Source organism: Orcinus orca, chromosome 4, assembly GCF_937001465.1.
Source record: "Orcinus orca chromosome 4, mOrcOrc1.1, whole genome shotgun sequence".
Classification (NCBI taxonomy): domain Eukaryota; kingdom Metazoa; phylum Chordata; class Mammalia; order Artiodactyla; family Delphinidae; genus Orcinus; species Orcinus orca.
The window spans coordinates 15,695,872-15,715,922 of record NC_064562.1 but is presented as its reverse complement, the minus strand read 5'-3'; the positions used below and the strand labels follow the sequence as shown (position 1 = coordinate 15,715,922).

The following is a 20,051-nucleotide window of genomic DNA, read 5'->3' as shown; positions in this document are numbered from 1 at the left end:
AATACAATAACTGAAATGAAAACTACACGAGAAGGAATCAATAGCAGAATAACTGAGGCAGAAGAACAGATATGTGACCTGGAAGACAGAAGGGTGGAATTCACTGCTGCAGAACAGGATAAAGAAAAAAGAATGAAAAGAAATGAAGACAGCCTATGAGACCTCTGGGACAACATTAAACACAACAACATTCGCATCATAGGGGTCCCAGAAGGAGGAGAGAGAGAAAGGACCTGTGAAAATATCTGAAGAGATTATAGTTGAAAACTTTCCTAACATGGGAAAGGAAAGAGCCACCCAAGTCCAGGAAGTGCAGGGAGTCCCATACAGGATAAACCCAAGGAGAAACACACCAAGACACAGAGTAATCAAATTGGCAAAAATTAAAGACAAAGAAAAATTACTGAAGGCAGCAAGGGAAAAATGACAAATAACATACAAGGGAACTCCCATAAGGTTAACAGCTGAGTTCTCAGCAGAAACTCTACAAGCCAGAAGGGAGTGGCATGACATACTTAAAGTGATGAAAGGGAAGAACCTACAACCAAGATTACTCTACCATGCAAGGATCTCATTCAGATTTGACGGAGAAATCAAAAGCTTTACAGACAAGCAAAAGCTAAGAGAATTCAGCACCACCGAACCAGCTCTACAACAAATGCTAAAGGAACTTCTCTAAGTGGGAAACACAGGAGAAGAAAAGGACCTACAAAAACAAACCCAAAACAAATAAGAAAACAGTCATAGGAACATACATATCAATAATTACCTTAACGTGAATGGATTAAATGCTCCAACCAAAAGACACAGACTTGCTGAATGGATACAAAAACAAGACCCATATATATGCTGTCTACAAGAGACCCACTTCAGACCTAGGGACACATACAGACTGAAAGTGAGGGGATGAAAAAAATATTCCATGCAAATGGAAATCAAAAGAAAGCTGGAGTAGCAATACTCATATCAGATGAAGTACACTTTAAAATAAAGAATGTTACAAAAGAAAAGGAAGGACACTATGTAATGATCAACAGATCAATCCAAGAAGAAGATATAACAATTATAAATATATATGCACCCAACATAGGAGCACCTCGATACAGAAGGCAACTGCTAACAGCTATAAAAGAGGAAATTGACAGTAACAATAATAGTGGGGGATTTTAACACCTCACTTACACCAACGGAAAGGTCATCCAAACAGAAAATCAATAAGGAAACACAAGCTTTAAATGACACAATAGACCAGATAGATTTAATTGATATTTATAAGACATTCCATCCAAAAACAGCAGATTACACTTTCTTCTCAAGTGTGCACAGAACATTCTCCAGGATAGATCACATCCTGGGTCACAAATCAAACCTCAGTAAATTTAAGGAAATTGAAATCATATCAAGCATCTTTTCTGACCACGCTATGAGATTAGAAATCAATTATAGGGAAAAAAACACAAACACAGGGAGGCTAAACAATACATTACTAAATAACCAAGAGAGCACTGAAGAAATCAAAGAGGAAATCAAAAAATACCTAGAGACAAATGACAACGAAAACACGATGATCCAAAACCTATGGGATGCAGCAAAAGCAGTTCTAAGAGGGAAGTTTATAGCTACACAAGCCTACCTCAAGAAACAAGAAAAATCTCAAATAAACAATCTAACATTACACCTAAAGTAACTAGAGAAAGAAGAACAAAAAAACCCCAAAGTTAGCAGAAGGAAGGAAATCATAAAGATCAGAGCAGAAATAAATGAAATAAAAACAAAGAAAACAATAGCAAAGATCAATAAAACTAAAAGCTGGCTCTTTAAACAAAATTGATAAACCATTAGCCAGACTCATCAAGAAAGAGGGGGAGAGGACTCAAATCAATAAAATCAGAAAAGAAAAAGGAGAAGTTACAACAGACACAGCAGAAATACAAAGCATCCTAAGAGACTACTGCAAGCAACTCTATGCCAATAAAATGGACAAGCTGGAAGAAATGGAAAAATTCTTGGAAAGGTATCTTTCCAAGACTGAACCAGGAAGAAACAGAAAATATGAACAGACCTATCACAAGTAATGAAATTGAAACTGTGATTTAAAATCTTCCAACAAACAAAAGTCCAGGACCAGATGGCTTCACAGGTGTATTCTATCAAACATTTAGAGAAGAGCTAACACCCGTCCTTCTCAAACTTTTCCAGAAATTGCAGCGGAAGGGACACTCCCAAACTCATTCTACGAGGCCACCATCACCCTGATACCAAAACCAGACAAAGATACTACAAAAAAAGAAAATTACAGACCAATATCAGTGATGAATATAGATGCAAAAATCCTCAACAAAATACTAGCAAACACAATCCAACAACACATTAAAAGGATCATACACCATGATCAAGTGGGATTTATCCCAGAGATGCAAGGATTCTTCAATATATGCAAATCAATCAATGTGATACACCATATTAACAAACTGAAGAATAAAAACCATATGATCATCTCAACAGATGCAGAAAAAGCTTCTGACAAAATTCAACACCCATTTATGATAAAAACTCTCCAGAAAGTGGTCATAGAGGGAAACTACTTCAATATAATAAAGGCCATATATGACAAACCCACAGCAAACATCATTCTCAATGATGAAAAACTGAAAGCATTTCCTCTAAAATCAGGAACAAGACAAGGATGTCCACTCTCAATGGTGAAACACTGAAAGTATTTCTTCTAAGATCAGGAACAAGACAAGGATGTCCACTCTCACCACTATTATTCAACATAGTTTTGGAAGCAATCAGAAAAGAAAAAGAAATAAAAGAGATACAAATTGGAAAAGAAGAAGTAAAACTGTCACTGTTTTCAGATGACATGATACTATACATAGAGAATCTTAAAGATGCCACCAGAAAACTACTAGAGCTAATCAATGAATTTGGTAAAGTTGCAGGAAACAAAACTAATGCACAGAAATCTCTTGCATTCCTATACACTAATGATGAAACATCTGAAACAGAAATTAAGGAAACACTCCCATTTACCATTGCAACAAAAAGAATGAAATACCTAGGAATAAACCTACCTAGGGAAACAAAAGACCTGTATGCAGAAAACTATAAGATACTGATGAAAGAAATTAAAGATGATACCAACAGATGGAGACATATACCATGTTCTTGGATTGGAAGAATCAATATTGTGAAAATGACTATACTACCCAAAGCAATCTACAGATTCAATGCAATCCCTATCAAATTACCAATGGCATTTTTCACAGAACTAGAACAAAAAATCTTAAAATTTGTATGGAGACACAAAAGACCCCGAAATAGCCAAAGCAGTCTTGAGGGAAAAAAAATGGAGCTGGAGGAATCAGACTCCCTGACTTCAGACTATACTACAAAGCTACAGTAATCAAGACAATATGGTGCTGTCACAAAAACAGAAATATAGATCAATGGAGCAGGATAGAAAGCCCAGAGATAAAACTATGCACCTATGTTCAACTAATCTATGACAAAGGAGGCAAGGATATACAATGGAGAAAACACAGTAAGTGGTGCTGGGAAAACTGGACAGCTACATGTAAAAGAATGAAATTAGAACACTCCCTAACACCATACACAAAAATAAACTCAAAATGGATTAGAGACCTAAATGTAAGACCAGGCACTATAAAACTCTCAGTGGAAAACATAGGAAGAACACTCTTTGACATAAATCACAGCAAGATCTTTTTAGATCCACCTCCTAGAGTAATGGAACTAAAAACAAAAATAAACAAATGGCACCTAATGAAACTTAAAAGCTTTTGCACAGCAAAGGAAACCATAAACAAGATGAAAAGACAACCCTCAGAATGTGAGAAAATATTTGCAAATGAATCATCGGACAAAGGATTAATCTCCAAAATATATAAACAGCACATGCAGCTCAATATTAAAAAAACAACCAACCCAATCCAGAAGTAGGCAGAAGACCTAAATAGACATCTCTCCAAAGAAGACATACAGATGGCCAAGAAGCACATGAAAAGCTGCTCAACATCACTAATTATTAGAGGAATGCAAATCAAAACTACAATGAGGTATCACCTCACACCAGTTAGAATGGGCATCATCAGAAAATCTACAAACAACAAATGCTGGAGAGGGTGTGGAGAAAAGGGAAGCCTCTTGCACTGTTGGTGGGAATGTAAATTGATACAGCCACTATGGAGAACAGTATGGAGGTTCCTTAAAACACTAAAAATAGAACTACCATATGACCCAGCAATCCCACTAATGGGCATATACCCAGAGAAAACCATAATTCAAAAAGACACATGCACCCCAATGTTCATTGCAGCACTATTTACAATAGCCAGGTCATGGAAGCAACCTAATTGTCCATCGACAGATGATTGGATAAAGAAGATGTGGTACATATATACAATGGAATATTACTCAGCCATAAAAAGGAAAAAAAATTGGGTCATTTGTAGAGATGTGGATGGATCTAGAGACTGTCATACAGTGTGAAGTAAGTCAGAAGGAGAAAAACAAATATCACATATTAATGCATATATGTGGAACCTAGAAAATGGTACAGATGAACCAGTCTGCAGAGCAGAAACTGAGACACAGACGTAGAGAACAAACGTATGGACACCAAGGGGGTAAAGCAGCAGGGGTGGTGGTGGTATGATGAATTGGGAGACTGAAAACAAAAACAAAAGAACTGACTAATGTTCTACTTACTCTACCCTCTCCCCAACCTCTTACCTGAGCTCCAAATCCTTATTCTATTGATAGGCCTACTCTCGGAGATCTCTACTTGGATGTGTCAGAAACCTTAAATTTAGTATATCCAGATTGAAACTCGATTCTTTTCCTCTGTCGTCTTTCATCGAAAGGCTACAATATGCACCTAAGTGTACCCCTGCCAACTTGTGAAGCTCCTCTTGGTCCCCTCTCATCTCCGTGGCGTCGACATAAAACTTTCCTTCTTAATATGCCTCCAATACATCCAACTCTCTCCTGCACCAGCATCACCCTCATCCGAGAACATTTTCTCTCATATAAACTGCCCTTCCTGAATCTACTTTTCAATTTCTCTTACTTGTCTGCTGTTGTTCTTGAACTTACTTTTGTCTCCCTCTCATACATTCAATACTCTGCAGCGGAGAAAAGTTTTCTAAAAAGCACATCAAATCACCTCAATCTCCACTACCACTCCTGCTTAAACATCCCCTTTAGAACACAGACAAATTTCCCCTGTCTCCAGGCTTAAATCCCACCACGTCTCCTCCTATATGCCAAGCTTCTCCTTCCCACCACAAAGAACTTGCACTGTAGTTAACCATGCCTCAACACCTTCTTCCAAATCAACTTAGAACGCTTCAATGGCCTATAAGGAAAATAGGACAAAATATTTGAAATTGGGATAATTTTGGAAAACCTGAACGTATGATCACCCAAACTACAGCTCAAAGGGCACACACAGATTCACACTTAATTACTACAGACTCACACAAAATAGTAAAATATCTCCCTAATATGCTTCATCCTAATTTTCTCTTCTTCAGAAAACTTTGTAATTTTCCTGATACTTTTTCTGTTTACTGCAAAAAGGTAGTGTTCCCAGGAAACACTGTCTGAGCTTTGGAGTCGTTTTATCGTGGCGTAAGCGCTCAGAGATTGCAAGCTTGTTCTATCATACAAGGGCCAAGTTACTAGACCTCTCTGGGCCCTGGATTCCTTAGGTCTAAAGGTAAGAAAGAAGAATTCCCTACCATGCTGAGTTGTTGTGCTGATTAAATGAGACACATGTTTATGAATACACCCAAATTTCCTCCTTGTGTCATTCAGTTAATACATATTTCTTGAGCTACATATTTCAGGATACACTGGTGAGCTTATATTAGATATATCCCACTTCATAGGAAACTTTAAAAAAGAAAAAAAAAGGTCTCAGCATGAAAAAGAAAAGCATTCAACTCAGCTTCATGCTCCTTCCTGGGGAATGAGGTCCCAAATGGTTGCCCAGAGTTCAAACCCAGCAGCCCATCTTCCTATTTGGGTCCATTATCCTCCTTGAGGGAGACTCTGCTTCTCTGACATTTTAACTCCTGAGACCCACACTTGTCTTGTTATCTCAGCCACTTTGCCCTGGACACACTCTGGCCTCTTTATTTACTGTTGTCCTCACCCTGGGGAGTCAGTGCAGGGACAGTGACCAAAAAAATGGATGTGGCTGCATAAAGATGTGTAAGGAAGAAAGAGGCAAACGGTCCAGTTTCAAATATCAGAAAGTATTTATACAAACATGATTCGCTACTGAGGAGTTTATTCTCTAGTATTTAGCGTCTTAATCTTAACTTCTGGTGGACTCACATAAACTATTACTACGCTGTTTCCCAGAGGCAGTTTATAAATATTCCTAACAGCTTAGGTGTTCTTTCCAAAACACTAACACCATGACCACAATAAATGTTAGAACAAACAAACAAACAAAAAAACCACATTTGACACCACTGCTATTGCATTTATTTTGGGGGCTGAGGTCTTTTGAAAGAAAATAATTGGTTCTTGCTCCTTGACAGGGACCCTGGGATCTGTGCTCTCTGTTTATGTGCACATGTGATGTTTGCAGGAAGAATGACCTCAGAACAACATTTCAGGGCAAAATGAGATTCAGTACTTCTCTACATACAGGCACAGCTCTGAGAGTTAATGGGTTTAGGACCTATTCCCCAAAATGTGTTCTTGGAAACACTAGCCTACAATTCTATAGTCAAAAAAGGATGGCTTTCTATTAAAACTAGAGTGAAATAATTTATATGACCAACCTGCAAATATTGTTGACTGAGTCTTCTGGACAATGGTGGTGGCATTTACATCGCAAGATCTTTGGGCGAGGGGTGAGGGCTGTACTCTCACCATCCTCTTTCCTGGTGCCCACGTTCAATTTTCCTGAACTTCGCAAAAGCATGTTATCAAGGAAGTTTGCTGAAAAGAAGAAACAGTAAGAGTTTAAGCATCTTTGGGATAGCCCAGCCACAGTCTTCTGTCCAAAGAATGATGATATTAAACAAAATATTAAGTATTCATAATAGTTAAACGTTTAAACAGAAAACATATTCTGATGTTTTGACACTAAAAATTATACTTTCTATATGATATATATGTCTCATTAGAAATTCTCATACTCCTTTCAGAATAGTAGTTTCTACATTAAGTTATAATAGTTGTATTTGATTGAGTGCAAGCAGTTCAATGACCCACTATTATATAGATTATCTCTACTTTGTGCGGTAATGCCGTGAGTAAATATAACCATTCCCATTTTCAGATGAGAACATTAAGACTCGAAGTTTAAGTGATCTGCACCCTGCAAATAAGTCATGAAGCCAGCATTTACACCCAGATCATCTGGGCCCTAAAACTTTCTACCAGTCTCTTTACTTTAGGGTTCTCTTCACTTTAGGTATACCATGTATTTTTTAAAGAAATCATTAAACATATTTAATCCGCAACATTCATTAGGAAGATAAAAATTTAATTATCAAGATATACAAGCGAAAGTGACGACCTATTACAGTAGCAATGTTTCTACATCTTCAGTGGAAGATACGATAGTAGACATGATGTTCAGAGACAGATTTTTCTGGTTCTAAAGTAGGCTTTGCTGTTTACCAGTTAGTTGACATTGAATAGCTTTACAAATAATCCCACTGTGCTTCATTTTCTTATCATCAAAATGGAGATAATTATAAGCACCTACCTCATGTCAAGAGCTTAGAGTGGGTATGTTACATAGTATTACTTGATAAATGTTAGCTAATGTTATTGGAAAATCTAATTTTTTACCTTTTAAATAGTAAGACAATGTTGCACAACCTAGGGTGACATATCACTGAGACAGTTTTCATGTTTTCTTCTTTACCACCACTTTTGGAAAGAAAGGATGCTTCAGAAGGAGGCATAGATTAATTGACACCAGGTTTCAGGCATTGTGGTAAGAGCTCTCCTACATGCTACGTCACTGTATAAATTGTCACCCTGAGCAATGTTTGATTTAAAATCTAACAACACATCCAGTTTGCCTACAGTTAAATACAATTTCAACAAAAATATTATCTAAAAGATACTGGGTTAAAAAATTGAAATTCTAGATCAGAAGTACAGTATACACAATAGATATGTACAGTGTACGTTTGTTATTTTTTTTTTTTTTAACTACAAATTAGTGCCTCCAACCACTGGTTATATCAGAGAATGAAGAGTTTAGAAAAAGGTCTGTGATGATTTATCCTGACTTTTTCTATGTTATGCTAATTAGTTGAATTTGTAGAAAGTAGTAATTAAAGGAAAAACGAATACGTTAGATCCATTTACCAGAATTTCCCCCAATCATTAATTCTAATATTTCATTAGATTTTTCAAATTTATGTAAGATGTGCACCTAACTTTCTCAAACAGTTCCTTATATTTCAGTCTGCAGAAGACATATCAATTGTAATATATGAAGAGTCTGTTATATTCAGAATCCTGGGCCACCCACAGTGATTCTGATTCCACAGGTCTCAGGTGAGCCAAGGGAAAGGCATTATTCCACAAGACCCCAGGTGACTGAGACAGATGATGTGCAGACTCCACTTTGAGAAAACTAGGACTAGATTAAGTAAATATTTATTTAATCCAACCACAAAACTAATCCCAATAGGTGTTTATTATTTCTATAAAATCGGTGCTCATCCTTAAGTTAAATTCCAAAATAAAGTGAGGTTAAACACAGTTCATGTTAGTATCTTGTATTTAAAGCCTGCACACAGCTTGCTATCCAGGTGCAGTGGGTATTGGTATGCCTATATATCACCCTGCCATGCTGGTTTCCTTCTTTTTAAATCTGTTTCTCAGTCTTACTAACTTTATGACCTAAATTACCTCAAAGTAACTCAAAGTGATGAAGGTAAGATATTTAAAACTTATTACATCCTGCTTTCTTCCATACCAGGCCCCTGCTCTTTGAAGTTTTTAAAACAAAATAATAAAAATTCATTTATTATGCATATGTCTACTTAGCAAACACATATTGGGTGCCTACCTTGTTCCAGACACAGCCTAGGTAAGTAGGATGAACTAAACATACACAGAATTTACAACCTGGTGGGAAAAGTTGTTAAATGGAATATTCACACAGAATGGTCTACAGTATAAAAAGAAACATCTTTATACTATTGGAAAGAAGATATTTTGTAAAAAACATTTTAAAACAGGATTCATGATTTTCTCACATTTTAAATTTATTTAAACAAAATAATGATATAAAATTTAGTTAGAAGGAGATTCTTTGCGATATTGCTTAACAATCTGTGTTTACAACAAGAAGGGGATAAGTCAGGTCTCTTAAAAGGGATTCCTATGTAGTCATTAAAATGTAGATGTGAAAGTATATTTACCGACAAGGAAGACTGTTAAAATGTAATTTTTGTTGAAAAGGGCAGTTTACAGAGCATTTTAATTACAAAATCCCACTATATGAACAAGAAAAGGGGCTAAAACAAACAAACAAACAAAAAACCCAACAATATAAAAGAGGTCCAGAGGAGACACTAGCAATAAAAACTTGGTAATCAGAAGGTAAAAATCATCCTTTCTATAGAGATTGTGAAGATGAAATATTGCTGCATAAACCTTCTAAAATGTTTAACACTTCAACATGCGGTCAGAATACATGATATTTTACCAAAAACATATTCATAAGAACAAAAAGATAAGTATAGCTAGCTCATAATAGACACCATTTCTATAAACTGAGTTAACAGACAACATACTGAATGAACATATAAGGCTTTCTTCATACAATATGACCCAAACAAGTAAAAGTAGTGAGATGATAAATGATTGCTTTTAATTAGCATTAAATACATGGATAATTCAATGCAAATCTGAGACAGGTGGAGAGTTCTTTATTTGCTTTTGCCAAAATAATCAAGGGAGTAATCCATAAAAGTATGTAATTGCTACTTAGGAGTCAATTAATCTATATGTGTTTAATTCCTTATGAAATGAAAATCATTATCACATGATTCACAACATTTCCAATCACAAGATTAAACTAAAATAATTAAGTGATAATTTGGAGGCTAAAAAGCGAAGACAAGGGAGAAGAGAAGCAGTAGCAATAGAACGAATAAATATGATTAGACTCAACTTAAAAGCCAAGAGCACAGTTAAAAAGAAAGATTATGATATCTAAATTGAGGTATAGTTGCCATACAATATTAGTTTCAGGTGTACAACAATGTACCACATCTTCTTTATACATCCCTTGCTGGATACTTTGGTTGTTCTATATTTTGGCCATTGTAAATAATGCTGCAATGAACATAGAGGTGCATATATCTTTTCAAGTTAGTGTTTTTGTTTCCTTGGATAAATACCCAGAATTGGAATTGCTGGATCTCATGGTAGTTCTATTTTTAATTTTTTGAGGGAGCTGCATACTGTTTTCCATAGTGGCTGCACCAATTTACATTCCCACCAACAATGTACAAGGGTTTCCTTTTCTCCACATCCTCACCAGCATTTGTTATCACTTGTCTTTTTGAGAACAGCCATTCTAACAGGTGTGAGGTGATATCTCACTGAGGTTTTGATACATATTTCCCTATTGATTAGTGATGTTAAGCATTTTTTCATGTACCTGTTGGCCATCTGTATGTCTTCTTTGGAAAAATGAATATTATTCAGATCCTCTGCCCATTTTTTGTAAATGGAACTTTGTTTTTTTGCTACTGAGTTGTATGAGTTCTTTATATATTTTGGATATCAACCCCTTATCAGATATATGATTTATAAGTATCCTCTCCCATTCAGTAGGTTGCCTTTTCATTTTGTTGAGGGTTTCCTTTGCTGTGCAGAAGCTTTTTAGTTTAAGGTAGTCTCACTCGTTTCTTTTTGCTTGGCTTTGCTTTTGGTGTCAAATCCAAAATACCAACACCAAGACCTATGTTAAAGAGCTTACAACCTATGTTTTCTTTGATGAGTTACATGCTTTCAGGTCTTACATTCAAGTCTTTAATACATTTTGAGTTACTTTTTGTGTATGGTGTAAGATAATGGTCCAGTTTCATTCTACTGCATGTAGCTATCCAGTTTTCCCAACACCATTTATTGAAGAGACTATCATTTTACCATTGTATATTCTTGGCTCCTTTGTCATAGATTAACTGACCATAAGAGTGTGGGTTTATTTCTGGGCTCTCTATTCTGTTCCATTGATCTATGTGTCTGTTTTTCTGCCAATACCATGCTGTTTTGGTGAGTATAGCTTTGTAATATAGTTTGCAAGCTCGGAGCATGATGCCTCGAGCTTTGTTCTTCTTTCTCAAGATTGCTTTGGCTACTCAGGGTCTTTTGTGGTTCTATACAGATTTTAGGGTTGTTTGTTCTATTACTGTGAAAAATGCCATTGGAGTTTTGATAGGGATTATATTGAATCTGTAGACTACTTTGGGTAATATGGACATTTTAACAATATTAATTCTCCCAGTCTGTGAGCATGGATTAGCTTTACATTTGTTTTTGTCTTCTTCAGTTTGTTTCATCAATGTCTGATAGTTTTTAGTGCACAGGTCTTTCACCTCCTTGGTTAAATTTATTCCTAGGTATTCTATTCTTTTTGATGCAATTGTAAATGGAAATCGTTTTCTTAATTTCTCTTTCTGATAGTTCATTCATTATTAGTGTATAGAAATGCAACATATTTCTCTGCGCTGCTTTTATACCCTTCAATTTTACTGAATTCATTTATTAGTTCCAACAGTTTTTGGTGGAGTTTTTACGGTTTTCTATATATAACATCATGTCATCTGCCAATAGTGACAGTTTTACTTCTTCCTTTCCAATTCAGATGCCTTTTATTTATTTATTTTTTTTGCCTAATTATTCTGGCTAGCATTTCCAATACTATGTTGAATAAAAATGGCCAGAGTTGGGCTCCCCTGGTGGCGCAGTGGTTGAGAGGCATGGGTTCATGCCCCAGTCTGGGAAGATCCCACATGCCGCAGAGCAGCTAGGCCCGTGAGCCACGGCCACTGAGCCTGCGTGTCTGGAGCCTATGCTCCGCAACAGGAGAGGCCACAACAGGGAGAGGCCCGCATACCACAAAAAAAAAAAAGGCCAGAGTGGGCATCCTGGTCTTGGTCCTAATCTTAAAGGAAAAGCTTTCAGCTTTTCACTGTTGAGTATGATGTTAGCTGTGGGCTTGCCATATATATAGCCTTTCCTGTGTTGAAGCATATTCTTTCTATACCTGTTTTGAGAGTTGTTGTTGTTTTTATCATAAATGGATGTTGAATTTTCTCAAATGCTTTTTCTGCATGTATTTAGATAAGATTTTCATCCTTCATTTTGTTCATGTGGTAAATCACATTGATTGATTTGTGGATGTTGTAACACCCTTACATCCCTGGAATAAATCCCATTTGATCACGGTGTATGATCCTTTTAATATATTGTTGAATTTGGTTTGTTAATATTTTGTTGAGGATTTTTAGATATGTTCATCAGGGATATTGGTCTGTAATTTTCTTTTCTTATGGTGTCCTTGTCTGGTTTTGATATCAAGGAAATGCTGGCCTCATAACATGATTCTGGAAGTGTTTCCTCTTCTATTTTTTGGAAGAGTTTGAGAAGGATTGGTATTAATTCTTCTTTGAATGTTTGATAGAATTGACCAGTGAAGCCATCTGGAACTAGACTTTTGTTTGTTGGGAGGTTTTAAATTATTGGTTCAATTTCCTTAAGATCTTCCTAATACCTAGTCCACATTTGAAATAAAGGGTCAATAAGAAACTGAACTGTTTTATTTACTGTTATAATTATGAAAAGGGATTTATAAAAGGATCACTTTCATATAAAGTCATTCTGAATTTATGCCAAATCTAGCCAGCCTCATATAGGCAAGCTTAGGCATTTTAGATCAAAAACAAGACTGAACACATCAGCTAAGGCATAAAAAAGACAATTACATGTATATAAAATTAATAATCATCTCATAAAAACATGAATTTAGCCTGACTTTCTCATAAATTTATATAAAAGAAGATAATCATTAAAAACAATGGCAAGATTACTAATTATGAGAGAAACATTACATATAATTTAGTACATTATATTTTCTAAATCAGCAAATTAAAAGGAATTTTTTTCCACCAAGGAAAGCTAAATAGTGAATGGTTTCTACTTAGGTTGAAAAGAATTTCAACAAAATTGATTATTTCTTCCCAGTACCTTTCCAGACAGTTAAGGCTTTTTTAATATTTAGTAATAGAATTATAAATAAATCTGACAGAAAAATGTAAGAGGGAAAAAAAACTGAGAAAAGTCAGACTGTCTGGAAATGTCTTAGGAATAAATACTACACCCTCTTTAGTTCAGTCCATTTTCAGTTTCCTTCCTCCCTCCTACCTTCCCCCTCCCCTAACTCCCCACCCCTTTTTCTCCCTAATACCAATCTTTAGCTTAACAGTGTGAATCCAGACACTTCAGATGCTGCCTGGTTAGCTTAGCAAGTTACATTATAGTTAATCCAGGTTAACTATCCAAATTACCATGATAATACAAAGTAGGGCCTGTGGAAGCCAATCTAAAATTGTTTCTCATTTTTCAGAGGATCAGTAGATTTTTTTAGAGAGCAACTGAACCACAAGATCACTTCCAAACATGTTTCTGTGTGTGTGTGTGTGTGTGTGTGTGCGCGCGCGCGCGTGTGTGTTCTTAATGAACTAAATTATATTCCTTATGATTTTCATATATGAGATAGATTTACAAATTTTCAGGCAAATTACTCAAACTTCACAAAATAATATAATGATCAGCATGCAATAGTGTGACTTCCATTCAATTACAGAAGCTAAGCAGGTGGTTATCTTCCTTGAATATCTTTTCATGGATATATGTTACAGTTACACACATGTTTTCAGCTATTTTGTATGTCTGTATATAGTTATACACAAGTTTTCTATGGCATCTCTTCTTGTGTAAGTTAGGAAGTAAGGCAGAGTTATAAAGAATTTCTTTAAAGTACTCATCTGGAATCAGTGGACAATTATTAGTTGGCAGCCTGGTATAAACACTATAAAATAACTCATTTTTGATGTATATACTTAACAAATCAATTATTTTTACTATTTCTATATTATTTTATATTATAGTGTACCCTTCCATATGATTTTTACAGAAAAATGAAACAAGATTTTTATAGAAAAATCAGAAAACACAGGACAACAGTAAATTGCAAAAAAAAATGCAACACTACAACTCTGCAAGAAATAAATTTTAGCTTCCATATGCATCCACTATATCCTAAAGTACATTTTAGTTAATGTACTAGTTTTGATTATTTTTTCTCGGTAACATTCTTATTTCAAAAATAGAATAAAACATTTGAAGTTTTTGGTATAAAATATTGTTGTATGATATACGTCATAGTGAAGAGGATATCAGAATCTACTGTCACATTAAAACACATGGAGAACGATCTTTATGAACAGCAATAATTCAAGGAAATTAAACCTCAAATACACTATGTATTAATACTAAGAAATGGATGTGAGTCTTCAAAATTCATTTAAAGATGACATGTAATTATTTTGTGCCACAGGATCTGCTAGTAATCTATTTTCCTTTCTTCATTTTATTTTTACTTTTTAGCTCTCTAAATATCTCAAGAATTAACAAAATTTTGAGTGTCTTCTCTGTTCTACCTCATCTTCACAAGAGGGCAGGCCGGACCAAGAAGAGAAATTGAAATTCATGTCACACAAGTCTGTACTTCAAGTATCTTGGGTAAAAAGATTAGTGGAAGAAAATTTGGAAGTACTACTGAACTGTCCAGCAATGCTTTGGGACTGATCCAGTCTAACACTATCCATGTTGCTATGATAATAAATAATGTGAATCAATGCTCATTTCCTTTCTCAACCAAAACTGGTTTAAAGAGTACACTGGTTAAAAACCAAAACCTATAACACACAGGAATAAAACTTGAATCAGAGCTTGAAAACAATATTAATTTTCAAGCTAACTTTCAGTGATCCTGAATGGTGGGTTTAAATAGATAACTAACTTTTATTTTCATCACTTAAGCCTTGAATCATTTAACTCAATTTAATAATTTAATTTACTGTCTAATAAGCATACTCAATTCAAAAGTCCTGACCTCAATTTTCATTGCCTAATCCTCTTTCATTATACTAAGACATTTTCAAACAATTTTCCTATGTTGTTTGCAACAAGAACTTAGAAAAAAATATAAACATGAAACGCAATCATTAATAAAAAGTTGAAATACGTGCCTAAACTCTTTTGAAAACAAAATATAAATACAACTTAGATTCAAAAATACCAAAGCAAAATCACATGCATTACAAAGAAAGAGTAGACTTTCAATTATTAATAGTGAAGTGAACTGCACAGCAGTTTCTTTCTCCTTCGAGTCTCAGAAGTCAGAGGAGAGAGGGACAAGGGAGGCTGTAGGTGGTAAGTTCTGGGGCTACCATGCTATAGAGGGGGATGAAATGCCAGGTGAGAAACCAACACCAGGTGTGGTCACCAAGCAGTACACTCAGACTTGACCAGGATATAACGTAAAACGGACAAAACAGTTGAAACCCCAGCTTAGCTACTGCCATGCTCTGTTGCCTTAGCAAGTCACTTACCTCTCTAACAGAGGATGTGGAAAGTGGCAGCACACATTGGCTTGCTAGGAGAACTGGATGAGAGACTCCAAGTAAAGCACCTATCACAGTTCCTTGCACATATTAAGAGTGAATAACAGTAAACAGTTTTCTGTGCTGCTGAAGCTTACTATTCAGGTTTTTTTGTTTTCATTCTTCAGATTTTTCTCTTTCTCCCCCTCAATTGTTTTTGTTCCTTTTCTCTACTGCTTCATCTCCTAAATGTTTCTATTTCTCTTCCATTTCTTCTTTCCCCAACCTCTTTCTCTCATCCTGATTCTCTCTTCAATTCCCCTTTCTTTTGCTTCATGGTACTTCCATTAACTTTGCCATTCTGGGCTCATCACTGTGCACAGAAAGTCTATAAAAATATTGAGCTTTTTGGTTTACGAAACATTGACACTTTGTTCACAGCTGAATAATACATTGTTATTCATTATTCATTTATTTAGCAAATAATCATTAAATCCATTCCATCTACATAACACAATGGCGCAGAGCACCTGAAGTACCTTCAGTAATATAACAATCTTGCTGGTGAGACAAATCAACTGCATGTGGAATATAGTGAGACAAATCAGCTACATATGGAAAACCAAAAACAGTACATGAAAATAATAAAATAGAAATCAAAATGCCACATATAATTGTCAAATGTAAGTAAGTCCTAAGTAGGAGGCACAGGAGGGAAGATTACTAGGGGTGACAGTAATCACCAATAAATTTTATGGAAAACATAAGCACCAGGGATACTGACAGTTTTTCATTTCAGTGGCTCACTGTTGACACTACTGAATAGGGTAAGAAAAACACATTAGTTTTACAATGTTAAAGATTTCCTGGATCTCTATAGAAACCAGAGCTTTTATAATAAAATATTTTACATGTTTCCATCTGCCAGCAATTGTTTCTCTTTTTACCATACTTACACATCCACATGACCATAGCACTCAGTTTCTGTATGATAATCATGTTTTCAACATTTTATATCATAAAAGTTCTGCCCAGAGACCCCAAAACATCTGGATAAAAAGTGAAAGCTTCAATAATTCAAGTGTTTTATATTCTGGGATGCTAGATTATGAGTTGAACAAATCATAAAAAGGTGAAATATTACATAAATGTGAACATACAACATATATATTCATATTTGTTTGTTTTACAGGTAACTAATACAGAGTTATGAGCCTGAGTAAGCATCATAATTGATTATAACATGATTTATAGTTCTTAGGACATCACATTTATACTCTTTAAAGGTAGAACAGTAGCTAGCTTTCCCACAGGTTTTAATATGCTTTCGAATTTGGAGAAACTCAACCAAAATGTTCATATAAATTAAAAATCTTTGAAAATACTCTAAAACATGACATGATAACAAGTATCTTAATAAAAGTATCAACATAAGAAATAATAAACTTTACAAGCAAGTAACCACCATGTTTAAAGATAGTTTAACACCAAACTGAATCTATATCCATAAAATAGCATAATCACAGCTAATAGGATGATTTTAAAAGTTAAAAAAATCTCTGCATTTAAAAATACTTAATATGTCTGTTCTTTTCTTTGTTGGAAAAGAAACTGAACCACAGCCTCTTTGACAATAATGTCAAAGAATCAACCAGGACATGGCAGACTGCCAAGCCAGGAGCTATGGTTTATTCGGTGACTTTCTATCAATGCTCTGCTTCACAGAGTTCTAAAGCTAATCAAAGCGGATGTTCAACTAGCCACCACACCAAAACTTACTCCGCAGCTTTGCAAAGCACTCCCAAGACAGCTTGAAGTGCAAAACTACTTTGAACAGACATCTATGTAAAGAAGAGAAGTGACAATGAAGCCAGACATCAGAAACCCAATCACCAGGTTCATGCTATTCTTTTTCCCCAAAGAAAAAACCTGGAAAGCATTTAGGATCTCTGTTTCTAATCCTTTCTGGATCCTCTAATTGGATAACTGTTAAAGGATACTTTAGTAAGGAGCATACTGATCTTGAAAATGTAAATATATTGCTGTTACAAATGTTCAAATATTTGAGGCATAAAATATATATATTTAAAAACTTAACTTACAATGCACTATTATCAACTACTATCATCACCAATGAGTTTAAAGGTCTATGATGAAACAACATAGAATAATGATAACCAGCAGCAAAATGAATTAAAACGATCTGAATATTAGAAAGCCATTATAGAGTTTTAAGAGAAAAACTAAAGAATCTGAAGAAACAACTGTACAAAACCTGCAGTGCTATCTACATAGCTTTGTTTACAGTTATGTCACGCTTCATAGGAAAGTTTTCTAAGATAGATACCAAAAATGACATGAATTACTAAAATATACTTGCCTTTGCTTCTCTGACTGTATACTTTACCTTAAAACAATTTATAACCTTCCTGATCAAATTAAATGACTTAGAAACTGAATTTTCAGAACATTCATTTCTTCTAATGTTTAAATCATTAATTTGTACTTTAAATATTTTTGCATTTTTTTAAAAACCATATTTGCAAGAAAGCAACTTTGACTTATAATCTATGAATTGAGACATATATCATAGATAGCAGAAGAATTTACAACATCAAAAACTACAAACTCTACCACAGGACGTTACACAGCCAAAACACTTCGTTTTAACCATGACAGTATTGGAAAATGTGTAGGGGCAAACACACATACCCACTCCAACACACAGACAACACAGAAGGTATAATAATATATGCAACATTTGTAGTAGTTTAAAAGTAACCTAAATTACACATTGCTGGGACATTTAAGCTAAACTGCATTTTCTTGCCGTGTAATTTTTGTGCGCGAAATTTTTGAACCCCTGAATTGTTCTATTCCCAAACCTCTATGCCAAGAAAGACTAAGTTCTATCATCTCTTTTGTGTGAACCAGAATTGGCTTAACTGATCTTGCTTACATTTCTGGAGGGAAAAAACAGCCTCTGTAAGATATAAAGCTTCTCCTACTACTCACTTTTGATTTCTGTACGCTTGATAGATCGTTGCCAGGTTCCTTGGGACGAGACATGAGGAGGACACACAGAATTGCTAGGGGTGTCCACTAAAAAGCACAGCACCGTAGGCAACACTAATCCTGCACCTGTGATGTGTTATTCACCAGTTAAGAAATGCAGTCCAGACGGTGGTTGCCTAATACAGCTCAGCTGTTTTTCTCAGTACTCCCTTTGATTATAAGCTGGCAAGAGAGATTATTCTGGTCAAGCATTGAGCTATGTTCAAGATACATGGCATATGACAGTGGAAAGGTGAAAGAGAAAGGAAACCTTAGAATCAAAAAAAAGTAAGTAAAAAGAAAAGAAAAAAAAGTCAGTGACCACAGTGTATTATGTAACAATTCCAGATGGTTCAAAGCTGCCTCTGATTATACACAGGCAGAAAAATATACAACATTTAAGTATCTAGAAATCTATTTTTTGATATTACCCTTTTGACTTTTAGCATGGTAGTTCAACATGCAATTCTTTGGTTTATTTTAAAATCAGCACAACTTCACAAATTGATCAGCTACATAAACATTTAAAAATCTTTCTTTAAAGAGGTTTACCTATTCTAGACATCAAACTCCTTTTATAATGTTGGGAAAACTGAAACCAAATGATTACCATTAATTTTATCTTTTTATTAAGTCAACCATATTATTGGACTTGACTCATTAAAATATGTGATGTAAAATTTATGTTTGAGACACAACTATCCTATTCATCATATATGGCTTAAGCCAGCATAAAATATTTATTATAACTAGCATAAAATTGCTAGCAACTCCAAACTGATTTAAGAAATATTTATTATACACAAAGCTGTCTATAAAGCATGTTGGTTTCACAGAGATGAAGAAGAAACCGCCACTATGCTCACAAACCTTAAAATCTAATGGGGGAGAGTAAACAAAAGTTACTTTTTCTGTTATTGTTGTTTTTTTGTCATAAAAGGGCTGCTGACCATTCACTCATACCAAAACTTTCACTCTTTTTCCTTTTACACTCTATATAAACACAAAACCATCTGTCCCCCAGGCCAGTATCCGTGCCATTTAAAATAATCTAAAACCTTACCCCAAAACCAGACACCCTTTCCTAATAGCAGATGGTTAAAAAACAAAAACAAAAAATTCAATTATATATACCCAAAGAGCTGAAATGAAGAAAATATATCAATTTCAAAATATACATATGTAAGGTATATATTTTAAAATGTTTAAAATTTCAAGTTATTTTTTTGTTTTCATTGATTAGATACTAATTAGCTGCTAAGCAAAGCAGTATATTAAAAAAAATTAGAAAAATTCCATATG

The 20,051-nt window shown here is 34.8% G+C and overlaps 1 protein-coding gene across 7 annotated transcripts in view; it reads right to left on the bottom strand.

The window, feature by feature from the left end:
- The window catches only part of BMPR1B (bone morphogenetic protein receptor type 1B), a 421,980-nt gene that overhangs the window by 58,586 nt on the left and 343,343 nt on the right, over positions 1 to 20,051 (bottom strand). For 5 of the 7 annotated variants that reach the window (XR_004475285.2, XM_033400369.2, XM_033400370.2 and 2 more), the window contains one exon: positions 6,825 to 6,984. Coding sequence is in view for 6 of the 7 variants with exons in the window: in XM_004276990.3 (XP_004277038.1) it covers positions 6,825 to 6,984 (160 nt within the window). In the remaining variant the exon portion in view is untranslated. Of the gene's footprint in view, positions 1 to 6,824; positions 6,985 to 18,710; positions 19,093 to 20,051 lie in introns of those variants that run through there. The other 2 variants (XM_049709181.1, XM_049709183.1) reach the window with 2 other exon arrangements.